The sequence below is a fragment of the Mus musculus genome, chromosome 6, assembly GCF_000001635.26.
Source record: "Mus musculus strain C57BL/6J chromosome 6, GRCm38.p6 C57BL/6J".
Lineage (NCBI taxonomy): Eukaryota > Metazoa > Chordata > Mammalia > Rodentia > Muridae > Mus > Mus musculus.
The window spans coordinates 47,667,323-47,687,039 of NC_000072.6; the positions used below are offsets into that span (position 1 = coordinate 47,667,323).

A 19,717-nucleotide genomic window follows, 5' to 3' on the forward strand; every position below is an offset into this window, starting at 1 on the left:
AATGGAACAAATGGAAGCCCGAATGAAGCAAAGGCCAAGGCCAACGGCAAAGGCGAGGCGAAAGGAGTGGTTGTGTTGTGGCAAGGGGGGCGACAGGCAGAGCCAAAGAGAGCATTGGTGTGGTCGGGACGCTGCCCTCCCTGGTGGACCTTTTGCCCAGAGTAGGCGCAAGGGAGCTGTCCAAGGATTCCAGTGCGAGCATGTTTTGCGAGGAGAAGGCACACTGTGCTCTGTGTGTGTGCATGTGTGTGTGTGTGTGTGTGTGTGTGTGTGTGTGTGTGTTCCGTGTGTTCGTTGGTGGAGCAAAGAGAGGCAAGGTGAGGCGAAGGAGAAGGAGAAGAGGAGGAGGAGGAGGAGGAGGAGGAGGAGGAGGAGGAGGAGGAGGAGGAGGAGGAGGAGAAGGAGAAGGAGAAGGAGAAGGAGAAGGGAGTGAAGGGGCATGAAGGGCATGAAGGGCATGAAGAGCATGAAGGTCCCGGTGGTGTGGGCAGAGGCTGTTGATAGCGCGTGAGGCAAGGGTGTGAGGCACGCAAGTGTGTTGTGGGCGTGTGGAGTTGTGGTGGTGCCGGGTCGGGTGTTGGGCCTCGGGTGTTTTGAAGAGTGCAAAGAAGAGGAGGAGCGCAGGGGTGAGTGTGTAAGAAGTGTGTTGAGGAAAGGGTGAGGAGCGGAGGGTGAAAAAAATGTGTAGCCCAGGCTGGCCTCGAACTCGTGATCCTCCTGCCTCTGCCTCCTTCAGCAAATCCTACCGGCGTGCGCCACCACTACCGGCGGCGAATGGGCGCTGCTACGCCCTACTTGAACCGTACCAACGATGACGACACAACACCCGACACGCCCCCATACTCCTACCTGAACACTGCCCACACACCACCAGCGCAGCCTCACCTCACACCCACCGCACGCCCGCACACACAACCACAACACCAACAGCTACGCTCCCTAATACGCCCGCCCAACACTCTTCACTCCCTCCCTTCCTCCCTCCCTCCCTCCCGGCTGCCTCACACCGGACTCCCGTTCCACGGCGACACCTGCCGGTCGCGCCGGGAACCGACACTCGCCGCCGACCCCGAACCCGGAACCCGAACCCCCACGTGCCGACGACTCTTGCCGCCTGATCGCCCACCAGCGACCAGCGATCAGCGACGAGCGACGAGCGACGAGCACCGGCTCCTAGCTGGTCCTCCTCCTCCTCCTCCTCCTCCACCACCACCTCCTCCTCCTCCTCCTCCTCCTCCTCCTCCTCTTCCTCCTCCTCCTCCTGCTCCAGTCGTGTCGCCCTCCAGGCCCCCACCTTCCACACAACTCTCTCGGCAAACGCTCACAAGAAGCACCCGCACCACCCCGCACCGCAAGGCAGAAAGACGCCTTGCTCGGCCACCTTGGCCATTCCTCGCTGGCGAGCGAGCGAGCAAGACCAAAACCGCAAACTCCGAACGCCTGCTGGCCCTTCGTCTACACCCGCGCTCCGCCCTCCCGGACCTCGAGGCCTCGCTGACAGTTCTCCACTCCTCAAGCGAGCCCGGAGGCTCAGCGGGAGCACCCCGTGCTCCAACCTGGTGCTCCTCCAACACCCACAGCTCTGCTTTTCTTTCTTCCCTTTCTGGAAGGCCTGGGCCTTGGGCCACGAGACCACCCTGACCACAGCCAAGTCTCCGGGGCCAGGAGCCAGGCCCTCCACTTGGACCCACACAGTTCCCCACACTCGGGATCCCACGCCCACGCGGACTGGGACTGCCCGTGTTAGCCTCGCAGGAAGAACTGCAGTGGGCAAGTGAGCCTCCTGGAATCGCCCCAGCGGTCCACCGGCCCAGCCTTGTGCTCCGCTCTGCTGGGTGTACCCTGGAGAAACGGGGGCCCCAGGACCTTTGGCCCAGCATGGCTTCTTACTCCTGAGGGGTCTGCCTTCTCCTGCCTCTCTTTGCTAGATCCCTCATGGCCCTGGCGTGCTGGGATTGGGCAAGGCAAGACACTCACTGCCTGCAACCTCCTGTGATTGCCCTCCTGGGTGATGCCCCCACCCCACCCCACCCCACCCCACCCCACCCCACCCCACCCCTGCTCTGATGGGCCAGAGGCTTGCGGATCGACCTGAGGAGGAATCCTCTTGAGATAATGCTGTTGAGATGAATTCATGATCAGTTGTAATTCCTGTTTGGTCTAAGTCCTTTCGGGAAATGAGTTGGATTTAAATCATGGGGGGCGGGGGTTTGGGGAGACTGAGGGTAGTCGACAGAAAGTCTACTTCGGGATCAAGACTAGAATGTTCCCCTTCCTCATAGAACAGCAAGAGAGCTGCATCGTTGAGAGAAGGAGCACATGAGCTTCCGTGCCTTCAAAAAATGTACTCGTAGGAGCAAGAAAATTAGGCCTGGGACAAGTTCATGCTCACAGAGAGCATCCGTTCAACGTTGGGCCTGACTTCCTGGATCTTGTGATCTAAGCCTGTGGCCATAAGTGCTCGGTGTGCACCTCGAAGAGACACACGGCTAGGAATAAACAGCAAATCGCTCTATTACGAGTGTCAGAATAGAGGGTAGGCGATTGCCCAGATTACCTGAACAACACGACTTCAAAACGAAACAAAACGAAACGAAACGAAAGGTGCACAACAGATGATGATCGGTCTCCCGCTAAATACAAAGTGTCACCAGTCAAGCACAGAAAAAACACTTGCTAACCTAGGCTCCATTGCCTTAAACTTTGTTCATCAGTTAAGACAAGAGTTAAGTCCATCTAGTGGAGAGAAAGAAGGATGGGAAAAGTTTCTTAGGCGTGAATGTCAAAACAAAATTATGTCATCAAGGCTCCTGGTGTAGTTTCCTTTTGTGGGATGATTTTAATCTGGTTTTGGAAGAATATGTTTCTGGGGTGATGGCTTTTAGAGAATATGTGACCTGTGGCTACCAGGTAATCTTCTTACACACAGAGAGTGCTGTCTTGGGTGGTATAAAAAGGCTGAGAGAAAAAACAAACAAACAAACAAACAAACAAGCAAACAATGTTCTTGGCGCCAGCACGTTTCCATCCACCAAATGTGCACATGTGGAGATGTGGATATGGAGATGTGGGTGTGGGTAAAACGGTTGGAGCCTGCTTATTGGAGCTTGCTCCATCCATCTGATATGTCTGTCTGTCTGTCTGTCTGTCTGTCTGTCTGTCTGTCTGTCTGTGTGAATGTCTGAACTTATGTGTATGTGTGAAGCTGTTTGAGTTTCCTGCTTTCTACACTCAGTGTGTGTGTGTGTGTGTGTGTGTGTGTGTGTGTGTGTGTGTGTGTGGTGTCTGTGTGTGTTTGTGTGTGCTTTCCCCCTCTCCCCTTTACTCTTTGCATTTTGCAGGATTCAGCAACCCTCTCTCGGTCAAAGGGAGTGCCTCCCCTTCCCCAATAACTGAAACTTTATTCCCTTAGAGAAAAGTGGCGAGTAGGCCCACCCCACCCCCAACCCTGCCAATTCCTCACTCAGCCTTCCTCAGTTAAGGCTGTGGGGTCCATGCTGGCCTTGGCAGACTGTAAGGACAGAGTTGACTGGGCCCACCGAGGTGGGAGTTCTGGGGGTCTCCGGTGGAGTGGTGGAGTATTGGATGGGTTGAGATTGGGGTCGAGGGGTGCGAGGGTGGGGCATGGTGGGTTGGGAGAGTCTCTACAAGCACCGGGGGTCGCCGAGTAAGGATCCCAGCGAGGCAATAGAGGAATATGCTTCAATAGGACTCAGGCTCTCTTTTGCCAGTCTTGCTTTTTTATTATTATTACTAGATATTCACTTCATTTACATTTCAAATGCTATCCCAAAAGTCCCCTATACCCTGCCCCCGCCCTGCTCCCCAACCCACCCACTCCTGCTTCCTGGCCCAGGCATTCCCCTGTACTGGGGCATATGATCTTTGCAAGACCGAGGGCCTCTCCTCTCATTGATGGCTGACTAGGCCATCCTCTGTTACATATGCAACACAGCTCTGGGGGGTGGGGGTGGTACTGGTTAGTTCATAGTGTTGTTCCTCCTATTAGTCTTGCTTTTTTGTAAACAGGCTTGGCCATTCTACCAACTACCTGTAGCTGATGTGACAATGGTTCAAGGCAAGGCAGCCAAGGTAAGGATAAAAGACCTTTGCCTGGTAGTAGGCCTGCAAATGATAGTGTTAGCTTCCTTCCTTCCTTCCTTCCTTCCTTCCTTCCTTCCTTCCTTCGTTCCTTCGTTCCTTCCTGTAAGAACAAAAAATATGGTGGAGAGAACTGGGGCAAGGGTCTGAAAAGAGTTTGCTAAAAGACAAAGGTGAGGAGGCGAGGTGTGTGTTGGAATGGAACAAATGGAAGCCCGAATGAAGCAAAGGCCAAGGCCAACGGCAAAGGCGAGGCGAAAGGAGTGGTTGTGTTGTGGCAAGGGGGGCGACAGGCAGAGCCAAAGAGAGCATTGGTGTGGTCGGGACGCTGCCCTCCCTGGTGGACCTTTTGCCCAGAGTAGGCGCAAGGGAGCTGTCCAAGGATTCCAGTGCGAGCATGTTTTGCGAGGAGAAGGCACACTGTGCTCTGTGTGTGTGCATGTGTGTGTGTGTGTGTGTGTGTGTGTGTGTGTGTGTGTGTGTGTGTGTGTGTGTTCCGTGTGTTCGTTGGTGGAGCAAAGAGAGGCAAGGTGAGGCGAAGGAGAAGGAGAAGAGGAGAAGGAGGAGGAGGTGGAGGAGGAGGAGGAGGAGGAGGAGGAGGAGGAGAAGGAGAAGGAGAAGGAGAAGGAGAAGGGAGTGAAGGGGCATGAAGGGCATGAAGGGCATGAAGAGCATGAAGGTCCCGGTGGTGTGGGCAGAGGCTGTTGATAGCGCGTGAGGCAAGGGTGTGAGGCACGCAAGTGTGTTGTGGGCGTGTGGAGTTGTGGTGGTGCCGGGTCGGGTGTTGGGCCTCGGGTGTTTTGAAGAGTGCAAAGAAGAGGAGGAGCGCAGGGGTGAGTGTGTAAGAAGTGTGTTGAGGAAAGGGTGAGGAGCGGAGGGTGAAAAAAATGTGTAGCCCAGGCTGGCCTCGAACTCGTGATCCTCCTGCCTCTGCCTCCTTCAGCAAATCCTACCGGCGTGCGCCACCACTACCGGCGGCGAATGGGCGCTGCTACGCCCTACTTGAACCGTACCAACGATGACGACACAACACCCGACACGCCCCCATACTCCTACCTGAACACTGCCCACACACCACCAGCGCAGCCTCACCTCACACCCACCGCACGCCCGCACACACAACCACAACACCAACAGCTACGCTCCCTAATACGCCCGCCCAACACTCTTCACTCCCTCCCTTCCTCCCTCCCTCCCTCCCGGCTGCCTCACACCGGACTCCCGTGCCACGGCGACACCTGCCGGTCGCGCCGGGAACCGACACTCGCCGCCGACCCCGAACCCGGAACCCGAACCCCCACGTGCCGACGACTCTTGCCGCCTGATCGCCCACCAGCGACCAGCGATCAGCGACGAGCGACGAGCGACGAGCACCGGCTCCTAGCTGGTCCTCCTCCTCCTCCTCCTCCTCCTCCTCCTCCTCCTCCTCCTCCTCCTCCTCCTCCTCCTCCTCCTCCTCCTCCTCCTCCTCCTCCTCCTCCTCCTCCTGCTCCAGTCGTGTCGCCCTCCAGGCCCCCACCTTCCACACAACTCTCTCGGCAAACGCTCACAAGAAGCATCCGCACCACCCCGCACCGCAAGGCAGAAAGACGCCTTGCTCGGCCACCTTGGCCTTTCCTCGCTGGCGAGCGAGCGAGCAAGACCAAAACCGCAAACTCCGAACGCCTGCTGGCCCTTCGTCTACACCCGCGCTCCGCCCTCCCGGACCTCGAGGCCTCGCTGACAGTTCTCCACTCCTCAAGCGAGCCCGGAGGCTCAGCGGGAGCACCCCGTGCTCCAACCTGGTGCTCCTCCAACACCCACAGCTCTGCTTTTCTTTCTTCCCTTTCTGGAAGGCCTGGGCCTTGGGCCACGAGACCACCCTGACCACAGCCAAGTCTCCGGGGCCAGGAGCCAGGCCCTCCACTTGGACCCACACAGTTCCCCACACTCGGGACCCCACGCCCACGCGGACTGGGACTGCCCGTGTTAGCCTCGCAGGAAGAACTGCAGTGGGCAAGTGAGCCTCCTGGAATCGCCCCAGCGGTCCACCGGCCCAAGCTTGTGCTCCGCTCTGCTGGGTGTACCCTGGAGAAGCGGGGGCCCCAGGACCTTTGGCCCAGCATGGCTTCTTACTCCTGAGGGGTCTGCCTTCTCCTGCCTCTCTTTGCTAGATCCCTCATGGCCCTGGCGTGCTGGGATTGGGCAAGGCAAGACACTCACTGCCTGCAACCTCCTGTGATTGCCCTCCTGGGTGATGCCCCCACCCCACCCCACCCCACCCCACCCCACCCCACCCCTGCTCTGATGGGCCAGAGGCTTGCGGATCGACCTGAGGAGGAATCCTCTTGAGATAATGCTGTTGAGATGAATTCATGATCAGTTGTAATTCCTGTTTGGTCTAAGTCCTTTCGGGAAATGAGTTGGATTTAAATCATGGGGGGCGGGGGTTTGGGGAGACTGAGGGTAGTCGACAGAAAGTCTACTTCGGGATCAAGACTAGAATGTTCCCCTTCCTCATAGAACAGCAAGAGAGCTGCATCGTTGAGAGAAGGAGCACATGAGCTTCCGTGCCTTCCAAGCATGTACTCGTAGGAGCAAGAAAATTAGGCCTGGGACAAGTTCATGCTCACAGAGAGCATCCGTTCAACGTTGGGCCTGACTTCCTGGATCTTGTGATCTAAGCCTGTGGCCATAAGTGCTCGGTGTGCACCTCGAAGAGACACACGGCTAGGAATAAACAGCAAATCGCTCTATTACGAGTGTCAGAATAGAGGGTAGGCGATTGCCCAGATTACCTGAACAACAAGACTTCAAAACGAAACAAAACAAAACGAAACGAAACGAAACGAAACGAAAGGTGCACAACAGATGATGATCGGTCTCCCGCTAAATACAAAGTGTCACCAGTCAAGCACAGAAAAAACACTTGCTAACCTAGGCTCCATTGCCTTAAACTTTGTTCATCAGTTAAGACAAGAGTTAAGTCCATCTAGTGGAGAGAAAGAAGGATGGGAAAAGTTTCTTAGGCGTGAATGTCAAAACAAAATTATGTCATCAAGGCTCCTGGTGTAGTTTCCTTTTGTGGGATGATTTTAATCTGGTTTTGGAAGAATATGTTTCTGGGGTGATGGCTTTTAGAGAATATGTGACCTGTGGCTACCAGGTAATCTTCTTACACACAGAGAGTGCTGTCTTGGGTGGTATAAAAAGGCTGAGAGAAAAAACAAACAAACAAACAAACAAACAAGCAAACAATGTTCTTGGCGCCAGCACGTTTCCATCCACCAAATGTGCACATGTGGAGATGTGGATATGGAGATGTGGGTGTGGGTAAAACGGTTGGAGCCTGCTTATTGGAGCTTGCTCCATCCATCTGATATGTCTGTCTGTCTGTCTGTCTGTCTGTCTGTCTGTCTGTCTGTCTGTGTGAATGTCTGAACTTATGTGTATGTGTGAAGCTGTTTGAGTTTCCTGCTTTCTACACTCAGTGTGTGTGTGTGTGTGTGTGTGTGTGTGTGTGTGTGTGTGGTGTCTGTGTGTGTTTGTGTGTGCTTTCCCCCTCTCCCCTTTACTCTTTGCATTTTGCAGGATTCAGCAACCCTCTCTCGGTCAAAGGGAGTGCCTCCCCTTCCCCAATAACTGAAACTTTATTCCCTTAGAGAAAAGTGGCGAGTAGGCCCACCCCACCCCCAACCCTGCCAATTCCTCACTCAGCCTTCCTCAGTTAAGGCTGTGGGGTCCATGCTGGCCTTGGCAGACTGTAAGGACAGAGTTGACTGGGCCCACCGAGGTGGGAGTTCTGGGGGTCTCCGGTGGAGTGGTGGAGTATTGGATGGGTTGAGATTGGGGTCGAGGGGTGCGAGGGTGGGGCATGGTGGGTTGGGAGAGTCTCTGCAAGCACCGGGGGTCGCCGAGTAAGGATCCCAGCGAGGCAATAGAGGAATATGCTTCAATAGGACTCAGGCTCTCTTTTGCCAGTCTTGCTTTTTTATTATTATTACTAGATATTCACTTCATTTACATTTCAAATGCTATCCCAAAAGTCCCCTATACCCTGCCCCCGCCCTGCTCCCCAACCCACCCACTCCTGCTTCCTGGCCCAGGCATTCCCCTGTACTGGGGCATATGATCTTTGCAAGACCGAGGGCCTCTCCTCTCATTGATGGCTGACTAGGCCATCCTCTGTTACATATGCAACACAGCTCTGGGGGGTGGGGGTGGTACTGGTTAGTTCATAGTGTTGTTCCTCCTATTAGTCTTGCTTTTTTGTAAACAGGCTTGGCCATTCTACCAACTACCTGTAGCTGATGTGACAATGGTTCAAGGCAAGGCAGCCAAGGTAAGGATAAAAGACCTTTGCCTGGTAGTAGGCCTGCAAATGATAGTGTTAGCTTCCTTCCTTCCTTCCTTCCTTCCTTCCTTCCTTCCTTCCTTCCTTCCTTCCTTCGTTCCTTCGTTCCTTCGTTCCTTCCTGTAAGAACAAAAAATATGGTGGAGAAGAACTGGGGCAAGGGTCTGAAAAGAGTTTGCTAAAAGACAAAGGTGAGGAGGCGAGGTGTGTGTTGGAATGGAACAAATGGAAGCCCGAATGAAGCAAAGGCCAAGGCCAACGGCAAAGGCGAGGCGAAAGGAGTGGTTGTGTTGTGGCAAGGGGGGCGACAGGCAGAGCCAAAGAGAGCATTGGTGTGGTCGGGACGCTGCCCTCCCTGGTGGACCTTTTGCCCAGAGTAGGCGCAAGGGAGCTGTCCAAGGATTCCAGTGCGAGCATGTTTTGCGAGGAGAAGGCACACTGTGCTCTGTGTGTGTGCATGTGTGTGTGTGTGTGTGTGTGTGTGTGTGTGTGTGTGTTCCGTGTGTTCGTTGGTGGAGCAAAGAGAGGCAAGGTGAGGCGAAGGAGAAGGAGAAGAGGAGGAGGAGGAGGAGGAGGAGGAGGAGGAGGAGGAGGAGGAGGAGGAGGAGGAGAAGGAGAAGGAGAAGGAGAAGGAGAAGGGAGTGAAGGGGCATGAAGGGCATGAAGGGCATGAAGAGCATGAAGGTCCCGGTGGTGTGGGCAGAGGCTGTTGATAGCGCGTGAGGCAAGGGTGTGAGGCACGCAAGTGTGTTGTGGGCGTGTGGAGTTGTGGTGGTGCCGGGTCGGGTGTTGGGCCTCGGGTGTTTTGAAGAGTGCAAAGAAGAGGAGGAGCGCAGGGGTGAGTGTGTAAGAAGTGTGTTGAGGAAAGGGTGAGGAGCGGAGGGTGAAAAAAATGTGTAGCCCAGGCTGGCCTCGAACTCGTGATCCTCCTGCCTCTGCCTCCTTCAGCAAATCCTACCGGCGTGCGCCACCACTACCGGCGGCGAATGGGCGCTGCTACGCCCTACTTGAACCGTACCAACGATGACGACACAACACCCGACACGCCCCCATACTCCTACCTGAACACTGCCCACACACCACCAGCGCAGCCTCACCTCACACCCACCGCACGCCCGCACACACAACCACAACACCAACAGCTACGCTCCCTAATACGCCCGCCCAACACTCTTCACTCCCTCCCTTCCTCCCTCCCTCCCTCCCGGCTGCCTCACACCGGACTCCCGTGCCACGGCGACACCTGCCGGTCGCGCCGGGAACCGACACTCGCCGCCGACCCCGAACCCGGAACCCGAACCCCCACGTGCCGACGACTCTTGCCGCCTGATCGCCCACCAGCGACCAGCGATCAGCGACGAGCGACGAGCGACGAGCACCGGCTCCTAGCTGGTCCTCCTCCTCCTCCTCCTCCTCCTCCTCCTCCTCCTCCTCCTCCTCCTCCTCCTCCTCCTCCTCCTCCTCTTCCTCCTCCTCCTCCTGCTCCAGTCGTGTCGCCCTCCAGGCCCCCACCTTCCACACAACTCTCTCGGCAAACGCTCACAAGAAGCACCCGCACCACCCCGCACCGCAAGGCAGAAAGACGCCTTGCTCGGCCACCTTGGCCATTCCTCGCTGGCGAGCGAGCGAGCAAGACCAAAACCGCAAACTCCGAACGCCTGCTGGCCCTTCGTCTACACCCGCGCTCCGCCCTCCCGGACCTCGAGGCCTCGCTGACAGTTCTCCACTCCTCAAGCGAGCCCGGAGGCTCAGCGGGAGCACCCCGTGCTCCAACCTGGTGCTCCTCCAACACCCACAGCTCTGCTTTTCTTTCTTCCCTTTCTGGAAGGCCTGGGCCTTGGGCCACGAGACCACCCTGACCACAGCCAAGTCTCCGGGGCCAGGAGCCAGGCCCTCCACTTGGACCCACACAGTTCCCCACACTCGGGATCCCACGCCCACGCGGACTGGGACTGCCCGTGTTAGCCTCGCAGGAAGAACTGCAGTGGGCAAGTGAGCCTCCTGGAATCGCCCCAGCGGTCCACCGGCCCAGCCTTGTGCTCCGCTCTGCTGGGTGTACCCTGGAGAAGCGGGGGCCCCAGGACCTTTGGCCCAGCATGGCTTCTTACTCCTGAGGGGTCTGCCTTCTCCTGCCTCTCTTTGCTAGATCCCTCATGGCCCTGGCGTGCTGGGATTGGGCAAGGCAAGACACTCACTGCCTGCAACCTCCTGTGATTGCCCTCCTGGGTGATGCCCCCACCCCACCCCACCCCACCCCACCCCACCCCACCCCACCCCTGCTCTGATGGGCCAGAGGCTTGCGGATCGACCTGAGGAGGAATCCTCTTGAGATAATGCTGTTGAGATGAATTCATGATCAGTTGTAATTCCTGTTTGGTCTAAGTCCTTTCGGGAAATGAGTTGGATTTAAATCATGGGGGGCGGGGGTTTGGGGAGACTGAGGGTAGTCGACAGAAAGTCTACTTCGGGATCAAGACTAGAATGTTCCCCTTCCTCATAGAACAGCAAGAGAGCTGCATCGTTGAGAGAAGGAGCACATGAGCTTCCGTGCCTTCCAAGCATGTACTCGTAGGAGCAAGAAAATTAGGCCTGGGACAAGTTCATGCTCACAGAGAGCATCCGTTCAACGTTGGGCCTGACTTCCTGGATCTTGTGATCTAAGCCTGTGGCCATAAGTGCTCGGTGTGCACCTCGAAGAGACACACGGCTAGGAATAAACAGCAAATCGCTCTATTACGAGTGTCAGAATAGAGGGTAGGCGATTGCCCAGATTACCTGAACAACAAGACTTCAAAACGAAACAAAACAAAACGAAACGAAACGAAACGAAACGAAAGGTGCACAACAGATGATGATCGGTCTCCCGCTAAATACAAAGTGTCACCAGTCAAGCACAGAAAAAACACTTGCTAACCTAGGCTCCATTGCCTTAAACTTTGTTCATCAGTTAAGACAAGAGTTAAGTCCATCTAGTGGAGAGAAAGAAGGATGGGAAAAGTTTCTTAGGCGTGAATGTCAAAACAAAATTATGTCATCAAGGCTCCTGGTGTAGTTTCCTTTTGTGGGATGATTTTAATCTGGTTTTGGAAGAATATGTTTCTGGGGTGATGGCTTTTAGAGAATATGTGACCTGTGGCTACCAGGTAATCTTCTTACACACAGAGAGTGCTGTCTTGGGTGGTATAAAAAGGCTGAGAGAAAAAACAAACAAACAAACAAACAAACAAGCAAACAATGTTCTTGGCGCCAGCACGTTTCCATCCACCAAATGTGCACATGTGGAGATGTGGATATGGAGATGTGGGTGTGGGTAAAACGGTTGGAGCCTGCTTATTGGAGCTTGCTCCATCCATCTGATATGTCTGTCTGTCTGTCTGTCTGTCTGTCTGTCTGTCTGTCTGTGTGAATGTCTGAACTTATGTGTATGTGTGAAGCTGTTTGAGTTTCCCGCTTTCTACACTCAGTGTGTGTGTGTGTGTGTGTGTGTGTGTGTGTGTGTGTGGTGTCTGTGTGTGTTTGTGTGTGCTTTCCCCCTCTCCCCTTTACTCTTTGCATTTTGCAGGATTCAGCAACCCTCTCTCGGTCAAAGGGAGTGCCTCCCCTTCCCCAATAACTGAAACTTTATTCCCTTAGAGAAAAGTGGCGAGTAGGCCCACACCACCCCCAACCCTGCCAATTCCTCACTCAGCCTTCCTCAGTTAAGGCTGTGGGGTCCATGCTGGCCTTGGCAGACTGTAAGGACAGAGTTGACTGGGCCCACCGAGGTGGGAGTTCTGGGGGTCTCCGGTGGAGTGGTGGAGTATTGGATGGGTTGAGATTGGGGTCGAGGGGTGCGAGGGTGGGGCATGGTGGGTTGGGAGAGTCTCTGCAAGCACCGGGGGTCGCCGAGTAAGGATCCCAGCGAGGCAATAGAGGAATATGCTTCAATAGGACTCAGGCTCTCTTTTGCCAGTCTTGCTTTTTTATTATTATTACTAGATATTCACTTCATTTACATTTCAAATGCTATCCCAAAAGTCCCCTATACCCTGCCCCCGCCCTGCTCCCCAACCCACCCACTCCTGCTTCCTGGCCCAGGCATTCCCCTGTACTGGGGCATATGATCTTTGCAAGACCGAGGGCCTCTCCTCTCATTGATGGCTGACTAGGCCATCCTCTGTTACATATGCAACACAGCTCTGGGGGGTGGGGGTGGTACTGGTTAGTTCATAGTGTTGTTCCTCCTATTAGTCTTGCTTTTTTGTAAACAGGCTTGGCCATTCTACCAACTACCTGTAGCTGATGTGACAATGGTTCAAGGCAAGGCAGCCAAGGTAAGGATAAAAGACCTTTGCCTGGTAGTAGGCCTGCAAATGATAGTGTTAGCTTCCTTCCTTCCTTCCTTCCTTCCTTCCTTCCTTCCTTCCTTCCTTCGTTCCTTCGTTCCTTCCTGTAAGAACAAAAAATATGGTGGAGAGAACTGGGGCAAGGGTCTGAAAAGAGTTTGCTAAAAGACAAAGGTGAGGAGGCGAGGTGTGTGTTGGAATGGAACAAATGGAAGCCCGAATGAAGCAAAGGCCAAGGCCAACGGCAAAGGCGAGGCGAAAGGAGTGGTTGTGTTGTGGCAAGGGGGGCGACAGGCAGAGCCAAAGAGAGCATTGGTGTGGTCGGGACGCTGCCCTCCCTGGTGGACCTTTTGCCCAGAGTAGGCGCAAGGGAGCTGTCCAAGGATTCCAGTGCGAGCATGTTTTGCGAGGAGAAGGCACACTGTGCTCTGTGTGTGTGCATGTGTGTGTGTGTGTGTGTGTGTGTGTGTGTGTGTGTTCCGTGTGTTCGTTGGTGGAGCAAAGAGAGGCAAGGTGAGGCGAAGGAGAAGGAGAAGAGGAGAAGGAGGAGGAGGAGGAGGAGGAGGAGGAGGAGGAGGAGGAGGAGGAGGAGGAGGAGGAGGAGGAGGAGGAGGAGGAGAAGGAGAAGGAGAAGGGAGTGAAGGGGCATGAAGGGCATGAAGGGCATGAAGAGCATGAAGGTCCCGGTGGTGTGGGCAGAGGCTGTTGATAGCGCGTGAGGCAAGGGTGTGAGGCACGCAAGTGTGTTGTGGGCGTGTGGAGTTGTGGTGGTGCCGGGTCGGGTGTTGGGCCTCGGGTGTTTTGAAGAGTGCAAAGAAGAGGAGGAGCGCAGGGGTGAGTGTGTAAGAAGTGTGTTGAGGAAAGGGTGAGGAGCGGAGGGTGAAAAAAATGTGTAGCCCAGGCTGGCCTCGAACTCGTGATCCTCCTGCCTCTGCCTCCTTCAGCAAATCCTACCGGCGTGCGCCACCACTACCGGCGGCGAATGGGCGCTGCTACGCCCTACTTGAACCGTACCAACGATGACGACACAACACCCGACACGCCCCCATACTCCTACCTGAACACTGCCCACACACCACCAGCGCAGCCTCACCTCACACCCACCGCACGCCCGCACACACAACCACAACACCAACAGCTACGCTCCCTAATACGCCCGCCCAACACTCTTCACTCCCTCCCTTCCTCCCTCCCTCCCTCCCGGCTGCCTCACACCGGACTCCCGTTCCACGGCGACACCTGCCGGTCGCGCCGGGAACCGACACTCGCCGCCGACCCCGAACCCGGAACCCGAACCCCCACGTGCCGACGACTCTTGCCGCCTGATCGCCCACCAGCGACCAGCGATCAGCGACGAGCGACGAGCGACGAGCACCGGCTCCTAGCTGGTCCTCCTCCTCCTCCTCCTCCTCCTCCTCCTCCTCCTCCTCCTCCTCCTCCTCCTCCTCCTCCTCCTCTTCCTCCTCCTCCTCCTGCTCCAGTCGTGTCGCCCTCCAGGCCCCCACCTTCCACACAACTCTCTCGGCAAACGCTCACAAGAAGCACCCGCACCACCCCGCACCGCAAGGCAGAAAGACGCCTTGCTCGGCCACCTTGGCCTTTCCTCGCTGGCGAGCGAGCGAGCAAGACCAAAACCGCAAACTCCGAACGCCTGCTGGCCCTTCGTCTACACCCGCGCTCCGCCCTCCCGGACCTCGAGGCCTCGCTGACAGTTCTCCACTCCTCAAGCGAGCCCGGAGGCTCAGCGGGAGCACCCCGTGCTCCAACCTGGTGCTCCTCCAACACCCACAGCTCTGCTTTTCTTTCTTCCCTTTCTGGAAGGCCTGGGCCTTGGGCCACGAGACCACCCTGACCACAGCCAAGTCTCCGGGGCCAGGAGCCAGGCCCTCCACTTGGACCCACACAGTTCCCCACACTCGGGATCCCACGCCCACGCGGACTGGGACTGCCCGTGTTAGCCTCGCAGGAAGAACTGCAGTGGGCAAGTGAGCCTCCTGGAATCGCCCCAGCGGTCCACCGGCCCAGCCTTGTGCTCCGCTCTGCTGGGTGTACCCTGGAGAAGCGGGGGCCCCAGGACCTTTGGCCCAGCATGGCTTCTTACTCCTGAGGGGTCTGCCTTCTCCTGCCTCTCTTTGCTAGATCCCTCATGGCCCTGGCGTGCTGGGATTGGGCAAGGCAAGACACTCACTGCCTGCAACCTCCTGTGATTGCCCTCCTGGGTGATGCCCCCACCCCACCCCACCCCACCCCACCCCACCCCACCCCACCCCACCCCTGCTCTGATGGGCCAGAGGCTTGCGGATCGACCTGAGGAGGAATCCTCTTGAGATAATGCTGTTGAGATGAATTCATGATCAGTTGTAATTCCTGTTTGGTCTAAGTCCTTTCGGGAAATGAGTTGGATTTAAATCATGGGGGGCGGGGGTTTGGGGAGACTGAGGGTAGTCGACAGAAAGTCTACTTCGGGATCAAGACTAGAATGTTCCCCTTCCTCATAGAACAGCAAGAGAGCTGCATCGTTGAGAGAAGGAGCACATGAGCTTCCGTGCCTTCCAAGCATGTACTCGTAGGAGCAAGAAAATTAGGCCTGGGACAAGTTCATGCTCACAGAGAGCATCCGTTCAACGTTGGGCCTGACTTCCTGGATCTTGTGATCTAAGCCTGTGGCCATAAGTGCTCGGTGTGCACCTCGAAGAGACACACGGCTAGGAATAAACAGCAAATCGCTCTATTACGAGTGTCAGAATAGAGGGTAGGCGATTGCCCAGATTACCTGAACAACAAGACTTCAAAACGAAACAAAACAAAACGAAACGAAACGAAACGAAACGAAAGGTGCACAACAGATGATGATCGGTCTCCCGCTAAATACAAAGTGTCACCAGTCAAGCACAGAAAAAACACTTGCTAACCTAGGCTCCATTGCCTTAAACTTTGTTCATCAGTTAAGACAAGAGTTAAGTCCATCTAGTGGAGAGAAAGAAGGATGGGAAAAGTTTCTTAGGCGTGAATGTCAAAACAAAATTATGTCATCAAGGCTCCTGGTGTAGTTTCCTTTTGTGGGATGATTTTAATCTGGTTTTGGAAGAATATGTTTCTGGGGTGATGGCTTTTAGAGAATATGTGACCTGTGGCTACCAGGTAATCTTCTTACACACAGAGAGTGCTGTCTTGGGTGGTATAAAAAGGCTGAGAGAAAAAACAAACAAACAAACAAACAAACAAGCAAACAATGTTCTTGGCGCCAGCACGTTTCCATCCACCAAATGTGCACATGTGGAGATGTGGATATGGAGATGTGGGTGTGGGTAAAACGGTTGGAGCCTGCTTATTGGAGCTTGCTCCATCCATCTGATATGTCTGTCTGTCTGTCTGTCTGTCTGTCTGTCTGTCTGTCTGTCTGTCTGTGTGAATGTCTGAACTTATGTGTATGTGTGAAGCTGTTTGAGTTTCCCGCTTTCTACACTCAGTGTGTGTGTGTGTGTGTGTGTGTGTGTGTGTGGTGTCTGTGTGTGTTTGTGTGTGCTTTCCCCCTCTCCCCTTTACTCTTTGCATTTTGCAGGATTCAGCAACCCTCTCTCGGTCAAAGGGAGTGCCTCCCCTTCCCCAATAACTGAAACTTTATTCCCTTAGAGAAAAGTGGCGAGTAGGCCCACACCACCCCCAACCCTGCCAATTCCTCACTCAGCCTTCCTCAGTTAAGGCTGTGGGGTCCATGCTGGCCTTGGCAGACTGTAAGGACAGAGTTGACTGGGCCCACCGAGGTGGGAGTTCTGGGGGTCTCCGGTGGAGTGGTGGAGTATTGGATGGGTTGAGATTGGGGTCGAGGGGTGCGAGGGTGGGGCATGGTGGGTTGGGAGAGTCTCTGCAAGCACCGGGGGTCGCCGAGTAAGGATCCCAGCGAGGCAATAGAGGAATATGCTTCAATAGGACTCAGGCTCTCTTTTGCCAGTCTTGCTTTTTTATTATTATTACTAGATATTCACTTCATTTACATTTCAAATGCTATCCCAAAAGTCCCCTATACCCTGCCCCCGCCCTGCTCCCCAACCCACCCACTCCTGCTTCCTGGCCCAGGCATTCCCCTGTACTGGGGCATATGATCTTTGCAAGACCGAGGGCCTCTCCTCTCATTGATGGCTGACTAGGCCATCCTCTGTTACATATGCAACACAGCTCTGGGGGGTGGGGGTGGTACTGGTTAGTTCATAGTGTTGTTCCTCCTATTAGTCTTGCTTTTTTGTAAACAGGCTTGGCCATTCTACCAACTACCTGTAGCTGATGTGACAATGGTTCAAGGCAAGGCAGCCAAGGTAAGGATAAAAGACCTTTGCCTGGTAGTAGGCCTGCAAATGATAGTGTTAGCTTCCTTCCTTCCTTCCTTCCTTCCTTCCTTCCTTCCTTCCTTCGTTCCTTCGTTCCTTCCTGTAAGAACAAAAAATATGGTGGAGAGAACTGGGGCAAGGGTCTGAAAAGAGTTTGCTAAAAGACAAAGGTGAGGAGGCGAGGTGTGTGTTGGAATGGAACAAATGGAAGCCCGAATGAAGCAAAGGCCAAGGCCAACGGCAAAGGCGAGGCGAAAGGAGTGGTTGTGTTGTGGCAAGGGGGGCGACAGGCAGAGCCAAAGAGAGCATTGGTGTGGTCGGGACGCTGCCCTCCCTGGTGGACCTTTTGCCCAGAGTAGGCGCAAGGGAGCTGTCCAAGGATTCCAGTGCGAGCATGTTTTGCGAGGAGAAGGCACACTGTGCTCTGTGTGTGTGCATGTGTGTGTGTGTGTGTGTGTGTGTGTGTGTGTGTGTTCCGTGTGTTCGTTGGTGGAGCAAAGAGAGGCAAGGTGAGGCGAAGGAGAAGGAGAAGAGGAGAAGGAGGAGGAGGAGGAGGAGGAGGAGGAGGAGGAGGAGGAGGAGGAGGAGGAGGAGGAGGAGGAGGAGGAGGAGAAGGAGAAGGAGAAGGGAGTGAAGGGGCATGAAGGGCATGAAGGGCATGAAGAGCATGAAGGTCCCGGTGGTGTGGGCAGAGGCTGTTGATAGCGCGTGAGGCAAGGGTGTGAGGCACGCAAGTGTGTTGTGGGCGTGTGGAGTTGTGGTGGTGCCGGGTCGGGTGTTGGGCCTCGGGTGTTTTGAAGAGTGCAAAGAAGAGGAGGAGCGCAGGGGTGAGTGTGTAAGAAGTGTGTTGAGGAAAGGGTGAGGAGCGGAGGGTGAAAAAAATGTGTAGCCCAGGCTGGCCTCGAACTCGTGATCCTCCTGCCTCTGCCTCCTTCAGCAAATCCTACCGGCGTGCGCCACCACTACCGGCGGCGAATGGGCGCTGCTACGCCCTACTTGAACCGTACCAACGATGACGACACAACACCCGACACGCCCCCATACTCCTACCTGAACACTGCCCACACACCACCAGCGCAGCCTCACCTCACACCCACCGCACGCCCGCACACACAACCACAACACCAACAGCTACGCTCCCTAATACGCCCGCCCAACACTCTTCACTCCCTCCCTTCCTCCCTCCCTCCCTCCCGGCTGCCTCACACCGGACTCCCGTTCCACGGCGACACCTGCCGGTCGCGCCGGGAACCGACACTCGCCGCCGACCCCGAACCCGGAACCCGAACCCCCACGTGCCGACGACTCTTGCCGCCTGATCGCCCACCAGCGACCAGCGATCAGCGACGAGCGACGAGCGACGAGCACCGGCTCCTAGCTGGTCCTCCTCCTCCTCCTCCTCCTCCTCCTCCTCCTCCTCCTCCTCCTCCTCCTCCTCCTCCTCCTCTTCCTCCTCCTCCTCCTGCTCCAGTCGTGTCGCCCTCCAGGCCCCCACCTTCCACACAACTCTCTCGGCAAACGCTCACAAGAAGCACCCGCACCACCCCGCACCGCAAGGCAGAAAGACGCCTTGCTCGGCCACCTTGGCCTTTCCTCGCTGGCGAGCGAGCGAGCAAGACCAAAACCGCAAACTCCGAACGCCTGCTGGCCCTTCGTCTACACCCGCGCTCCGCCCTCCCGGACCTCGAGGCCTCGCTGACAGTTCTCCACTCCTCAAGCGAGCCCGGAGGCTCAGCGGGAGCACCCCGTGCTCCAACCTGGTGCTCCTCCAACACCCACAGCTCTGCTTTTCTTTCTTCCCTTTCTGGAAGGCCTGGGCCTTGGGCCACGAGACCACCCTGACCACAGCCAAGTCTCCGGGGCCAGGAGCCAGGCCCTCCACTTGGACCCACACAGTTCCCCACACTCGGGACCCCACGCCCACGCGGACTGGGACTGCCCGTGTTAGCCTCGCAGGAAGAACTGCAGTGGGCAAGTGAGCCTCCTGGAATCGCCCCAGCGGTCCACCGGCCCAAGCTTGTGCTCCGCTCTGCTGGGTGTACCCTGGAGAAGCGGGGGCCCCAGGACCTTTGGCCCAGCATGGCTTCTTACTCCTGAGGGGTCTGCCTTCTCCTGCCTCTCTTTGCTAGATCCCTCATGGCCCTGGCGTGCTGGGATTGGGCAAGGCAAGACACTCACTGCCTGCAACCTCCTGTGATTGCCCTCCTGGGTGATGCCCCCACCCCACCCCACCCCACCCCACCCCACCCCACCCCACCCCTGCTCTGATGGGCCAGAGGCTTGCGGATCGACCTGAGGAGGAATCCTCTTGAGATAATGCTGTTGAGATGAATTCATGATCAGTTGTAATTCCTGTTTGGTCTAAGTCCTTTCGGGAAATGAGTTGGATTTAAATCATGGGGGGCGGGGGTTTGGGGAGACTGAGGGTAGTCGACAGAAAGTCTACTTCGGGATCAAGACTAGAATGTTCCCCTTCCTCATAGAACAGCAAGAGAGCTGCATCGTTGAGAGAAGGAGCACATGAGCTTCCGTGCCTTCCAAGCATGTACTCGTAGGAGCAAGAAAATTAGGCCTGGGACAAGTTCATGCTCACAGAGAGCATCCGTTCAACGTTGGGCCTGACTTCCTGGATC

At 55.8% G+C, this 19,717-nt stretch overlaps 4 protein-coding genes across 11 annotated transcripts in view; all 4 read left to right on the top strand.

Moving 5' to 3' along the window:
• Positions 1-2,044: 2,044 nt before the first annotated feature.
• On the top strand, positions 2,045-7,748 carry Gm40365 (predicted gene, 40365). Of its 7 annotated transcripts, none has more exons than XM_017321851.2 (4): positions 2,045-2,910; positions 4,030-4,092; positions 5,045-5,489; positions 5,559-7,144. In XM_017321851.2, the coding sequence occupies exons 3-4, from the start codon at positions 5,083-5,085 to the stop codon at positions 5,965-5,967; spliced, it is 816 nt and encodes a 271-aa protein (XP_017177340.1). In that variant the 5' UTR covers positions 2,045-2,910; positions 4,030-4,092; positions 5,045-5,082; the 3' UTR covers positions 5,968-7,144. The 7 variants fall into 7 exon arrangements, 5 of the variants coding, with proteins under 5 accessions (XP_017177340.1, XP_017177341.1, XP_017177342.1 ...); XM_017321852.2 differs by having other exon boundaries at positions 5,562-7,144; XM_017321853.2 differs by having other exon boundaries at positions 5,571-7,144.
• A 511-nt stretch (positions 7,749-8,259) lies between these two features.
• Gm36327 (predicted gene, 36327) lies at positions 8,260-11,475 on the top strand. The gene is made up of 3 exons (XM_030255698.1): positions 8,260-8,422; positions 9,383-9,827; positions 9,900-11,475. The coding sequence occupies exons 2-3, from the start codon at positions 9,421-9,423 to the stop codon at positions 10,291-10,293; spliced, it is 801 nt and encodes a 266-aa protein (XP_030111558.1). The 5' UTR covers positions 8,260-8,422; positions 9,383-9,420; the 3' UTR covers positions 10,294-11,475.
• Positions 11,476-12,584: 1,109 nt separating this feature from the next.
• On the top strand, positions 12,585-14,769 carry Gm40364 (predicted gene, 40364). Its single transcript, XM_030255699.1, has 3 exons — positions 12,585-12,747; positions 13,704-14,148; positions 14,218-14,769. The coding sequence occupies exons 2-3, from the start codon at positions 13,742-13,744 to the stop codon at positions 14,609-14,611; spliced, it is 801 nt and encodes a 266-aa protein (XP_030111559.1). The 5' UTR covers positions 12,585-12,747; positions 13,704-13,741; the 3' UTR covers positions 14,612-14,769.
• A 252-nt stretch (positions 14,770-15,021) lies between these two features.
• Positions 15,022-19,717, top strand: part of Gm40363 (predicted gene, 40363) — a 55,983-nt gene continuing 51,287 nt past the window's right edge. Inside the window, exons 1-4 of one of the 2 annotated variants that reach the window (XM_017321856.2) lie at positions 15,022-15,900; positions 17,010-17,072; positions 18,022-18,466; positions 18,533-19,084. In XM_017321856.2, coding sequence (XP_017177345.1) covers positions 18,060-18,466; positions 18,533-18,926 — 801 coding nt within the window. In that variant the 5' untranslated portion in view covers positions 15,022-15,900; positions 17,010-17,072; positions 18,022-18,059 and the 3' untranslated portion in view covers positions 18,927-19,084. Of the gene's footprint in view, positions 15,901-16,409; positions 17,073-18,021; positions 18,467-18,532; positions 19,085-19,717 lie in introns of those variants that run through there. The other variant, XR_001785228.2, reaches the window with a different exon arrangement.

Excerpts from the sequence above, each read along its gene's own strand:
- Gm40365 (XM_017321851.2), top strand. The coding sequence starts at position 5,083 with ATGGGCGCTGCTACGCCCTACTTGAACCGTACCAACGATGACGACACA. Across the intron at positions 5,490-5,558 it reads GAGCACCGGCTCCTAGCTGG|TCCTCCTCCTCCTCCTCCTC; the intron begins TCCTCCTCCTCC and ends TCCTCCTCCTCC.
- Gm36327 (XM_030255698.1), top strand. The coding sequence starts at position 9,421 with ATGGGCGCTGCTACGCCCTACTTGAACCGTACCAACGATGACGACACA. Across the intron at positions 9,828-9,899 it reads GAGCACCGGCTCCTAGCTGG|TCCTCCTCCTCCTCCTGCTC; the intron begins TCCTCCTCCTCC and ends TCCTCCTCCTCT.
- Gm40364 (XM_030255699.1), top strand. The coding sequence starts at position 13,742 with ATGGGCGCTGCTACGCCCTACTTGAACCGTACCAACGATGACGACACA. Across the intron at positions 14,149-14,217 it reads GAGCACCGGCTCCTAGCTGG|TCCTCCTCCTCCTCCTGCTC; the intron begins TCCTCCTCCTCC and ends TCCTCCTCCTCT.